Source organism: Bison bison, unplaced genomic scaffold, assembly GCF_000754665.1.
Source record: "Bison bison bison isolate TAMUID 2011002044 unplaced genomic scaffold, Bison_UMD1.0 scf7180017864517, whole genome shotgun sequence".
In the NCBI taxonomy this organism is placed as follows: Eukaryota; Metazoa; Chordata; class Mammalia; order Artiodactyla; family Bovidae; genus Bison; species Bison bison.
In genome coordinates this window covers 6,867,548-6,879,611 of record NW_011495070.1, presented here as the reverse complement: position 1 = coordinate 6,879,611, position 12,064 = coordinate 6,867,548, and the positions used below count along the sequence as shown (strand labels likewise).

General features: G+C 41.7%; 1 protein-coding gene across 1 annotated transcript in view; it reads right to left on the bottom strand.

Moving 5' to 3' along the window:
* Positions 1-4,342, bottom strand: part of NAA15 (N(alpha)-acetyltransferase 15, NatA auxiliary subunit) — a 75,822-nt gene extending 71,480 nt beyond the window's left edge. The window contains exon 1 of the mRNA XM_010830286.1: positions 3,964-4,342. Coding sequence (XP_010828588.1) covers positions 3,964-4,017 — 54 coding nt within the window. The 5' untranslated portion in view covers positions 4,018-4,342. The remainder of the gene's footprint in view (positions 1-3,963) is intronic.
* Between the last annotated feature and the right edge of the window lie 7,722 nt (positions 4,343-12,064).

Below are 12,064 nucleotides of genomic sequence, written 5' to 3'. Positions count from 1 at the left end.
ATTTCAAGTGTACACCAGCCACAAATGGTTAATGGCTATGATAATGGACAGAACAGATACAGAACATTTCTATCATCACAGGGAAGTTCCAGTGCACAATACAAAGAGTAAGCTTCCAATAAATTGCAAATATTATCACCATGCTATGCTAACTTCTCTTACCACTTTTCTAGGAAAGAAAAATTTTATCCATTAGACTTTTAACTAAAGACATAAATCATTCAGGCTATAGTCCAAAAATAGATTAATGCTGTACATATTTTAAGTACTTCGAACTTAAGATTTTTTTTTTCTTACAGTTCACACTAACATCTAAAGAGAAGAGAAAATAAAGCAAAGGCACTAACAGTCAACAAACTAGCTTCACTGCAAGGTATTAGGGTATGTCCAACTACTTTTCCAAGTGGGCTAAAATCTAAAAAGGTGTGGATTTCACTCTACCCTGGCAATCTCATTATTCCTACACTTAAGCTATATCCCAAGAAAGTCGTGTAAAGATCTGGTTATGCCCCTCAAACTATTTAGATAAACAAATAGCATCATGAGTAGGCAAATACACATTTTCTAATAACTCAGTTTTCCAAAGTGTTAAAATGGTATGTAATTACAACAACAACAAAACACCTCTGGCAAACACAAATAACTGTTCTTTAAACTCCCACATAATATCACGTTAAATTCATCACCTGTTTCTTCTGTAGACAAATTAAGACATATTTTGCAGACATTTTGACCAACTCATGGCAGGGCTTTAGCATTTCAGAACACAGCAGAGTAAAATGGGGGGAAAAGATGGGCCAAATATGCAACAAAATTGAATCTCAGATACCAACTAGACTAGAACAAGCCAGGAAAATCCACTACAGAAATTCTGAAATTTTTTTACACACCAACGTGTAAACCAGGTTTCTTTTGAAAAATTAAGTCAAAACATACTTCATTATTTTGAAATCAGTGTTTCAAATTTTTAAAAAATACAAACTAATTTCATTCTTATACAACTTTACTACGAACAAGCAGGATACAACTAACAAAGCACTAGCTGAGAAACTGAATGCTAATGGAAGGATTTAACAGTTACTAACCCTGCAACACTTGATTACAAGGTATGCAAACTTTTGGGGGGAGGGGGGCAGGCGTTGAAATCAAAAGCAGTAACTACTACAAGTACTGAAGAAGCAGAAACAACTTAGTAAGAGCAAATACTAACCACACTTCGGTTAGTGATATTTTCATTTTTAATGTAAGAAAACAATAAGGAAATTATATTCCGTTTCATTTAATGATTTTTACACTTCCTCTGCATACACTTTATAACAAGAAGCCCTTTAGCACCTTGCTTTTAGCAATGAATTTAAGGGACTTCCTCCACTATCACCAAATAATTTTTTTTTTAAGTTTAAGATGTTTAATCAAAAACTGTTATGCTATGAACTGTAAAGAAAACTGTGGTACATCCACATCGTAGAATTCTACTCAGCAATTAAAAAGAACAAACTATTGATACACTCAACAATCTGGATGAATCTCAAGGGAATCTGGTTACTTACACACACACACACAAAAAGCTAATCCTAAAAAGTCATGTACAGTATGACTCTTTTCAGTAAACATTCTTCAAATGACCAAATTATAAAAACAGAAAACAGATTAGTGGTGGTTGCCAGTCTCAGGTTAGAGGAGATGGGAGGAACAGGAGAGAGTGCAGTTCTGAAACGGCAACAGAGGGATCCTTGTGCTCGTGGAACTGTTCTGTATGTTGACTGTAATGATGGTTATGTAATCTACACGTGTGGCAACACTGCAAAGAACTAAATATACACACAAATTAGTACAAGTAAAATGGAGAAACCTGAATAAGACTGGCAGATTGTATCAACGTTATGATATTGAACTATGGCTTTGCAAAGCATTAGCAGTGGGGAAACTGGATAAAGGGTACAAGGTAATCTATTATTTTTTTAAATTATGTGCAACTCTACAGTCAAGCTCAAACTAAGTTTTTTTTTTAAGTGCTGCCCTAACAATTAGGAAAATTTAATAAACTGGATATTAGACAATATCAGGGAGTGATTATTAATATTATTATGGTTATACAAAATGATATCCTTACTCTAAGAGGATGCTTTGCTGAAGCATGTAGGGATGAAGATCAGACCAGCAATTTCCTTTTAACTCTTGTATATGTGTGAGGACAGAGAAAAAGCAAATCTGGCAAAATGTTAAATGTTTACAGAATTTACAAGGGCTCCTTGTACTCCTCTCAACTTTTCAGCTTGAATTTTTTAAAAGTAGAATTGGGGAGGAAGATTAACGACAAACTACTATCCTAAAACTATGTTACAGTCGAACCTACACACCAATTACTCCTTTAAAATATATAAAAATAAACTTCTGGTGAAATAGTGGTACAGTCCTACATACACTCCATTAGTCTAAAAACAAAAAAATTGGCATAAGGTAACTAAGAGTTACACCGTATTGGATGTGACTTTCTTACATGCGTTTCCATACTTAATGACTAAATCTATAGGCATATGGATGTTTCTGTAAAACCAAAGTTAGTTCAACATGGGTCTAGAAAACCCGGGTCCTTGGAGTCGTTATACTTTTCAAACAAACGAAATACACTTAAATTGCAAAAGGAAAACACTAACACTTTCGTAACACATACTCCAAATTTTAAGACTTAAGTTTGGTTGTTGTTGCTCAGTCTCTAAGTCGTGTCCGACTATTTGCGACCCCATGGATTTCAGCCTGACAGGCTGCAGTTTGGCAGTTTGGTAAACGTAGTTAATTCTTTCAAAGAAATGTCTGCATGAAAGCGGCAACCCACTCAGCCAAACAAAAGCGTGCTACAGAGTGTTAATTATAGCACCTAAGCTACAAGACATTCTACAACGTAAACAGTCGCTCCAAACATCATCTTATTAATGTATTAAAAAAAAAAAAAACAATGCAAACTGCACATATCTGAAATGCAGGAAATTATCGAGCCTAAGCTACCGTCAAAAAGATCCATTTCAAAAGTTCTTATATTCTCTTTTCTCTGCTAATTTCTTGCATCCGTGAAGTTAACACACTTCAGTCTATAAGAAACCCTTGTCTAGAACTTCTCAACTAAAAGCTTGAGTGAAGTTAACACACTTCAGTCTATAAGAAACCCTTGTCCAGAACTTCTCAACTAAAAGCTCTCAACTTTTCACTTCCTACTGGACCGCCCCCTCGCAATGGGCCCCACCTCCAAGGAGGGTGATGAGGTGGGGCTGTTTCCCGCTCGGAAACTAAGAAATAAATGTCTCTTCCCTACTCCAGAAGGAGGGAACGAGAGAGGCTAAGAAGCTGGAGACGCAAGCATCCCTACTGACTACCAGGGTAGTCGTTTAGAAAGCTTCCTCTCCCCTTCTGAACGCCTTTCTTCCTTCCCTCCTCCCAGGTCAATCAGTGACCCCGAGTCGGGCGGGGACAGGTGAATCCCAAGAGGAGAGTAAGAGGGAGGGACGGACCATGGAGGGAGAGCCGCGCTTGGGCAATGAATGAGCGGTGCGGCATCCGCACCACCTGTTCCTTCCAAGGGTGCCACCCTGGCCTGCCGGCAGCGTTCCCACACCAGCCGGGCCGCCGCTCCTGCCCCTGTCGCCCGGCTCCCTGCTGAAAGCAGGCCTCTCCTCCCTTCGCTCAGGACGAATGAGAACCGGTCGTCTAGAAGCTGGGAGCAAGGGGCCTACTCCGGAACCACGGCCTTCGGAGCGTGGGGACGGGGAGGAGGAAACCTGTGGTCCCGGGCGCGCGGGCCGTAGAGGGAACCTCAAGGAAGGGACGAAGGAGTGCATTCAGCCTGACTAGGAGTACGAAGGCGGGGTCCCGGGCGGTGGCCCGGTGCCCGGTGGGCCGAGGTTAGGGGTGACAGGCCCGTGTACCGGCTAAATCCTCCTCGCTGCCTGCCCGGAGCCTCACACTTACCAGGATCCGCTTGAAGAGAGCGTTCTCCTTGGGCGGGAGGCTCACGGCCGGCATCGTTCCGGCTCCTCCCGCTGCTCCCGCCACCGCCCGGCTCGGTCAGCCTGTTTGTCCGGCCGCCGCCGCCGCCGTCGTCCCGGCTGCTTCAGCCTTGATTGCCCGGATCCACCGCCGCCACCAGGCTTCAGGTGTCACCGCGTCGCCCAACCCCGACACCCCCTTCCCCTCGTAGTCTTTTTTTCCTTTCTCACTTAACACTGCCGCCGCCTCCCCCCCCCCAACGGGTCTCCGTCGGCGGTTCACGTGGTAACTGAACAGACCGACAGAGGCAGCCAAAATGGCGGACGCCGAGGGCTTTCCCACCCGGGTCACACCTACTAGCGCGCAGGCGCGATGACCTCCTTTCCCCACCTCCTCTGTCCCGGAGCTTGCTGGGAAACCTGGAGGCCGTCGGCCCGCGGAGGCCTTAAGGGTATCGACAGGCCCCGCCCATCCTTTCGGTTTCTTGTCCTGGAGGCGCTGGGGAAGCTTGGGGAAAGTGACCGGCTGCGGTTCCGACCGCCTCAGCATCGCGTCTCCACTGCTAATGGCTAGATTGGCCTTTCATTCATTGGGTAGGCTCTCCCAATGTGTATAATCAGAGTTTGAGCCTGAAGTGCTAAAATGCGGGTGTTCAAGAAGCGCTGTGTTTGATCGTGGACAAAGTGCCTGGTTGAGCAGCAGAGGTGGAGACTTGTAAACTGATACAGAGAGGATGGAGCTTAATGGAGTCTGAAAAGCGTGAAAAAGTTAACCAATTAAATGGGCCTGGCTGGGATATCCAGGATCTACTTTGTTACTTTAAGAGGACCCTGGAAAGGTAGTCAGCCAGATCATATTTGCACTGCCAAAGAAACGTCTGAAGGTTAAACTGTGTGTTTCATTTTATCAGCGAGTTCATGCAATGCAGTGTTGGGTCACCTTGGGGTAGTGAAGAATTCAAGGTCACTGAATCCCTTGGAGCTGGCTTCAAGCAAGTGCTTAATACTCTGACTGCCCGTCACTAGAAATCCTTAAATCTTAGGAAGACGAAAAGTATCTGGCAAGGATACTAGAGAACTGCTGCAGTAAGCAAGGTCAGACTGGATACCGAATAGAACCTCTTCGAAGTCATTTCACTAAAAATCGACAGTGAAGCTATTTTAAAAGTGGCATTCTATCAATGACTACAAATTTTCACATCATGTGAACAATTTATATCCTTGATTGCTCTTGATTATCTCTCTCCAGATCCTGAATTCCATCAGTAGTAGCATTTTTTACATCGAGTCGTTAAATAATACTTCCAGTAGCTTTGATCTTTTAATCATAGTTACACAGATATTTTGCTGGTTTTGTCTTGCTCTTTAATGCACCATGGAAGGTGTGAGTTGAGTAAGATGTTTTCCTGTGGAAAAATCTGGGACTAATACTTGGGTTTTCTGGCTGTTATCTTGAATGCCCTCTCCTTTTGCCTGGGTCACCAGTAAGATCGTTGCAGTCAAATCCCAGAATTACTTCCAATTCTGTGATCTCTTTAAAAGTTCCATTAAGAAAATCTGGGTATAAGAAACAGTGTTTGGGTTTTGAAATATGACCAGTTTTTTAACTTTAATTTTAAAAGAAAAAAAAAAAAACTAAGAACTAATTTAAAATTCATAAAATACAGTTGTTATTTAGTGATAACCTTCAAACTTCACACCCCTCCTCCACAGGTTTTTCAACTATCTGAACTATTAAAAAGTAGAAAAATTGTGTAACTCAAGGTGATAATTTTAGCTTAGCTTCTCACTTGAGTTTCCAAATCTCTAGCTTCATATCTGAAAGTACTTTTAGCAATATTATTTGCTATATTTTTCTAAATTTCTCCTGTAAATAATATTCTGTTTTCACCATGGGGGAAGAAAATTTCTGATCTTTGAAACAAACAGTAGTTTCCACCAGAAGCTGAGTAACTGAATAGATGAGCCAGCAATATAGTTTGGCAAATATGTTCCTTTTGGCTGATGACAAATAACAATATTTAAGACTCAGTGAATACTACTCTGATTCAACATTTATGTGAGTTACATCCTAGTTCAAATGCACCTACTGATAGTTGGACCACACAGTTCGTGATTTGATAGCCTGAACTCAAGAAAATGTCTACTCTGATAGATCACCGCTATTTGACAAATAGAAATCCCATTTAACAGGTTATACTCTGCATGACAGCTATGTAGGGAGTTAACACATCCAAGGCTAGATGTGAGGTGGTGACGATGATGATAATGGTTAGTTCATTCATCTTACCCCATGTATTTGCATATCACTTTTGTGATAAATCAACCAGAACCAGATGGCTCAGCGGTAAAGAATCTACCTGCAATGCCAGAGCTGCAGGTTTGATCTCGGGTGGGGAAGATCCCCAGGAAAAGGAAATGGCAGCCCACTCCAGTATTTTTGCCTGGGAAATCCCATGGAGAGAGGAGTCTGTTGGGCTCCTGTCCATAGGGTTGCAAAAGAGTCGGACACAACTTAGCGACTAAACAACAACCATAAATATATAACTTTGCAAACCTTAATTCTACAAAAGGGAAATGTAGAGTGAAATTCCTCTGTCTTCATATATGTAAGATGTTCTCTATTGACACTTTTAGATCTTTACATATTTAAATTTTATAGAAGGAAACAAAAGAAATCTATGTATTTGCCACTCAACGTTTACAAAATATTAACATTCTGTGATTGCTTCTTTCTTTTAAATAAAAGCTTTCAGATACTTCCATCCCTGTCTAGATTCTGAATTTGGTGTATAGTACTCTCATGCTTCATAAATCAATAAACAGTTGTTCGGTCACTAAGTCATGTCTGACTCTTTACAACCCCATGGACTACAGCACGCCAGGGTTCCCTGTTCTTCACTGTCTCCCAGAGTTGGTCAAATTTATGTCCGTAGAGTCAGTGATGCTATCTAACCATCTCATCCTCTGTCGCCCCTTTCTCCTTTTGCCTTCCATCTTTCCCAGGATCAGAGTCTTTTCTTTCACATCAGGGGCCAAAGTATTGGAGCTCCAGCTTCAGGATCAGTCCTTCCAGTGATGACTGCTCAGGGTTGATTTCCTTTAGGATTGACTGGTTTGATCTCCTTGCTGTCCAGTTCAGTTCAGTCATGCCCAACTCTTTGCGACCCCATGGATTACAGCACTCTAGGCCTCCCTGTCCATCACCAACTCCCGGAGTTCACTCAAATGCATGTCCGTTGAGTTGGTGATGCCATCCAACCATCTCATCCTCTGTCATCTTCTCCTCCTGCCTTTAATCTTTCCCAGCATCAGTCTTTTCCAATGAGTCAGTTCTTCGCATCAGGTGGCTAAAGGATTGAAGCTTCAGCATCAGTCCCTCCAATAAATATTCAGGACTGATTTCCTTTAGGATTGACTGGTTGGATCTCCTTGCAGTCAAAGGGACTCTCAAGAGTCTCCTCCAACACCACAGTTCAAAAGCATCAATTCTTCGGTGCTCTGCTTTCATCGTAGTCCAACTCTCACGTACATGACTACTGGAAAAACCTTAGCTTTGACTAGACAAACCTTTGTTGGCAAAGTAACGTCTCTGCTTTTTAACATGCTCTCTAGGTTGGTCATAACTTTTCTTCCAAAGAGCAGGTGTCTTTTCTTTTTTGTGTGTGTCTTTTAATTTCATAGCTGCAATCACCATCTGCAGTGATTTTGGAGCCCAAAAAAATAAAGTCTGTCACTGTCTCCATTGTCTCCCCATCTATTTGCCATGAAGTGATGGGATCAGATGCCATGATTTTAGTTTGCTGAATGCTGAGTTTTAAGCCAACTTTTTCACTCTCCTCTTTCACCTTCATCAAGAGGCTCTTTAGCTCCTCTTTACTTTCTGGTATAAGGATAGTGTCATCTTCATATATGAGGTTATTAATATTTCTCCCTGCAATCTTGATTCCAGCTTGAGCTTCATCCAGCCCAGCATTTCGCACGATGTATTCTGCAAAGTTAAATAAACAGAGTGACAATATATATACAGCCTTGTTGTACTTGTCAGTAAACATGTAGGAAGTAATTTTATTTTTCTATACTGTTTTCAGTTCTTGCTTTACTTTAACCCTCCCAGAAGATGTGAGTTGAGTGAAAAATCTGGGACTAAAAATTTGGTTTTCCAGCAACACAGATAGACCTGGAGATTATCAGACTAAGTGAAATAAGTCAGACAGAGAAAGACTAATATATGATATTGCTTATATACAGAATCAGATCAGTCAAAGAGTCGGACACGACTGAGCGACTGATCTGATCTGATATACATAATCTAAAAAGAAAAAAATACTAATGAATTTATTTACAAAACAGACCCACAGACTTAGAGAACGAAATTACAATTACAAGGGGGAAGTGAGAGGGGAAGGGATAGACTGGCAGTCTGGGACTGACATATGCATATTACTATATTTAAAATAGATAACCAACAAGGGCCTACTTTATAGCACAGGAAACTGCTAAATATTCTGTAACAACCCAAATGGGAAAAGAATTTGATAAACAATAGATACATATATATGTAAAAACAAAACAAAATCATGATTTTTTTTTTTTTTAGCTGCTAACTCTAATCCTTTGCCTGGGTCATAAATAAGGTGTTAGCATTCAAATTCTGGAGATGCTTAAATGAATGTCATGTAGCAGCTTCTACCAAAATATAGCTATTAGCTCCTGGATGGAATTGCTTCATCAGGATTCTTTTCAAGATGGAGTTTCACCTACAGCTGCCTACTCCAAGTGTAGGGTTCCATCAGCTCTAACACACTGAGAGAAATGTGCTTATACTTCATCACTTTCCCAAAATATACACTAGTAAAAGGATACAGGGGCAAAAGAAGAAAACGGCCTTTTTCCAATAGCAGTAGTGAAATTTAGTAATTTGCCTAATGGGTGTGTGTGTGTGTGTGTGCGCGCGAGTGTGTGCGCGCGCTAAGTCGCTCAGTCATGGCTCTTTAAGCTCTGACTAAATGTGGCTTCTGTTCCAACTTGTTGGAGTCTAGCAAAAGCTGTGTCAGGAGAAGCTTCCAAGGGATGGTGTAGAAAGGATATACAACTGACAGGTTGCTGAGTGGACAAGAAGCCAACAAGTTGAGAACCAACAACTGACTCAGCATGTTAGTTGGGTACTTTGCTTACTTGAGCATGAGCCCAGGAGGCTCAAACTAGGGTACAAACTATAAAGTGACCTGCAGTGTAGCGATCTCTGTAGCCACCAGTTAAATGTAAAAATGAACCAAACATCAAACAACTATTTTACTCTTCAGTCAATAATTTTTGGTTAAAAAATTTTTCAATAACATTGCTAAAAAATACATAGAAGGAAAAAGAAATTTGCTAACATTTATTTTGTCTTTAACATGAACCTACATGACATTATGTTTAAAAGATTAAAGTATTAAAATTTATTATTTATTTAGTTAGTTCGGTCACTCAGTTGTGTCTGACTCTTTGCAGCCCCATGGACTGCAGCATGCCAGGCTTCCCTGTCCATCACCAACTCCCAGAGCTTGCTCAAACTCATGTCCATTAAGACAGTGATGCCATACAACCTTCTCATCCTCTGTCGTCCCCTTCTCCTCCCGCCTTCAATCTCTCCCAGCATCAGGGTCTTTTCCAATGAGTCAGTTCTTCACATCAGGTGGCTAAAGGATTGAAGCTTCAGCTTCAGCATCAGTCCCTCCAATAAATATTCAGGACTGATTTCCTTTAGGATTGACTGGTTGGATCTCCTTACTGTCCAAGGGACTCTCAAGTCTTCTCCAACACCGCAGTTCAAAACCATCGATTCTTCGGCGCTCAGCCCTCTGTATAGTCCAACTCTCACATCCATACATGACCACAGGAAAAACCATAGTTTTGACTAGCCGGACCTTTGTTGACAAAGTAACGTCTCTGCTTTTTAATATACTGTCTAGATTTGTCACAGCTTTTTGTCCCAGGAGTAAGCGTCTTTTAAATTCATGGCTGCAGTCACCATCTGCAGTGATTCTGGAGCCTAAGAAAATAAAGTCTGTCATTCTTTCCATTGTTTCCCCATCTATTTGCCATGAAGTGATGGGATGCCCTGATCTTAGTTTTTTGAATGTTGAGTTTTAGCCAGCTTTTTCACTCTCCTCTTTCACTTTCAAGAGGCTCTTCAGTTTCTCTTCGCTTTCCGCCATAAGGGTGGTGTCATCTGCATATCTGCCGTTGTTGGTATTTCTCCGGGAAATCGTGATTCCTGCTTGTGCTTCATTCAGCCCGGCATTTCTCTGCATATGTACTCTGCAGATCAGTTAAATTTTCCACAGTTTGTTGTGATCTACACAGTCAAAGGCTTTGGCATAGTCAATAAAGCAAAAGTAGATGTTTCTCTGGAACTCTTGGTTTTTCTATGATCCAATGGATGTTAGCAATTTAATCTCTGGTTTCTCTGCCTTTTCTAACTCTTCTTCTGCCTTTTCTAAATTATTTCTTTTACCTGTACATATTTTTACATGGTCTTCAAACATCAGTTTGAATTGAGAACTAAATGCATTAAAAATTTTGGTTCAAATGTAAAAGACAAAACCTATTGGTCAGTATACTAGGTATCAAAGAAAATGAAGTCACTCAGTTGTGTCTGACTCTTTGCAACCCCATGGACTGTAGGCCTTCCAGGCTCCTCCATCCATGGGATTTTCCAGACAAGAATACTGGAGTGGGTCGCCATAAGAGATCAGCAAAAGCAAGTTGTTTACAACTCCCAGGTATGTTGTAAGCTTCCCAGGGACCTATAGCGTAGGTGTTCTGTTACAGATATAAAACTGAGGCATAGAGTTTAATCTGCTTCAAAATCATTTAGAATGACTCTTTGAACTTGGCTCTTTGAGCCTGCTCTGCAGCTCTTGGCCTCAGGGGACTGTTTAAACCTGTTAGGTAGGGTGAGGAGGATAGATCTGGAGCCTAAAAACCTCAGTCTAAGAGTCCCTGTTTCCCCGAAAGTATGATCTTGAACTGATTAGGGCACTTCTAAACTATTAGGATTCTCTTTTCCTCACAGGGTTGTGAGGATTTACTATGCTACTGCATATAAACAAACTCTGGGAACTGTAAGAGGTCCTCTCAAATGTAAGGTATAATAATAGCTCAGGGCTTCCATGGTGGCTTAGAGGGTAAAGCGTCTGCCTGCAATGAGGGAGACCCAGGTTCAATCCCTGATCGGGAAGATCCCCTGGAGAAGGGATAGGCTACCCACTCCAGTACCCTTGCCTGGAAAATCCCATGGACGGAGGAGCCTGGGAGGCTGCAGTCCATAATAGGTCACCTTGGATAAATAGCTTGTCTTCTTTGAGCTTCATCTATAAATTGAGAATAACCACAGCGTGTTATGTGACTGCTGTGAAGGTGAAATGAGACCATGTATATGATCACATCAGATCAGATCAGATCAGTCGCTCAGTCGTGTCTGACTCTTTGCGACCCCATGAATCGCAGCACGCCAGGCCTCCCTGTCCATCACCAACTCCCAGAGTTCACTCAGACTCACATCCATCGAGTCAGTGACGCCATCCAGCCATCTCATCCTCTGTCGTCCCCTTTTCCTCCTGCCCCCAATCCCTCCCAGCATCAGAGTCTTTTCCAATGAGTCAACTCTTTGCATGAGGTGGTCAAAGTATTGGAGTTTCAGCTTTAGCATCATTCCTTCCAAAGAAATCCCAGGGCTGATCTCCTTCAGAATGTACTGGTTGGATCTCCTTGCAGTCCAAGGAACTGTCAACAGTCTTCTCCAGCACCACAGTTCAAAAGCATCAATTCTTCGGAGCTCAGCCTTCTTCACAGTCCAACTCTCACATCCATACATGACCACAGGAAAAACCATAGCCTTGACTAGACGAATCTTTGTTGGCAATGTCTCTGCTTTTGAATATGCTATCTAGGTTAGTCATAACTTTCCTTCCAAGGAGTAAGCGTCTTTTAATTTCATGGCTGCAGTCACCATCTGTAGTGATCTTGGAGCCCAGAAAAATAAAAGTCTGACACTGTTTCCCCATCTATTTCCCATGAAGTGATGGGACCGGATG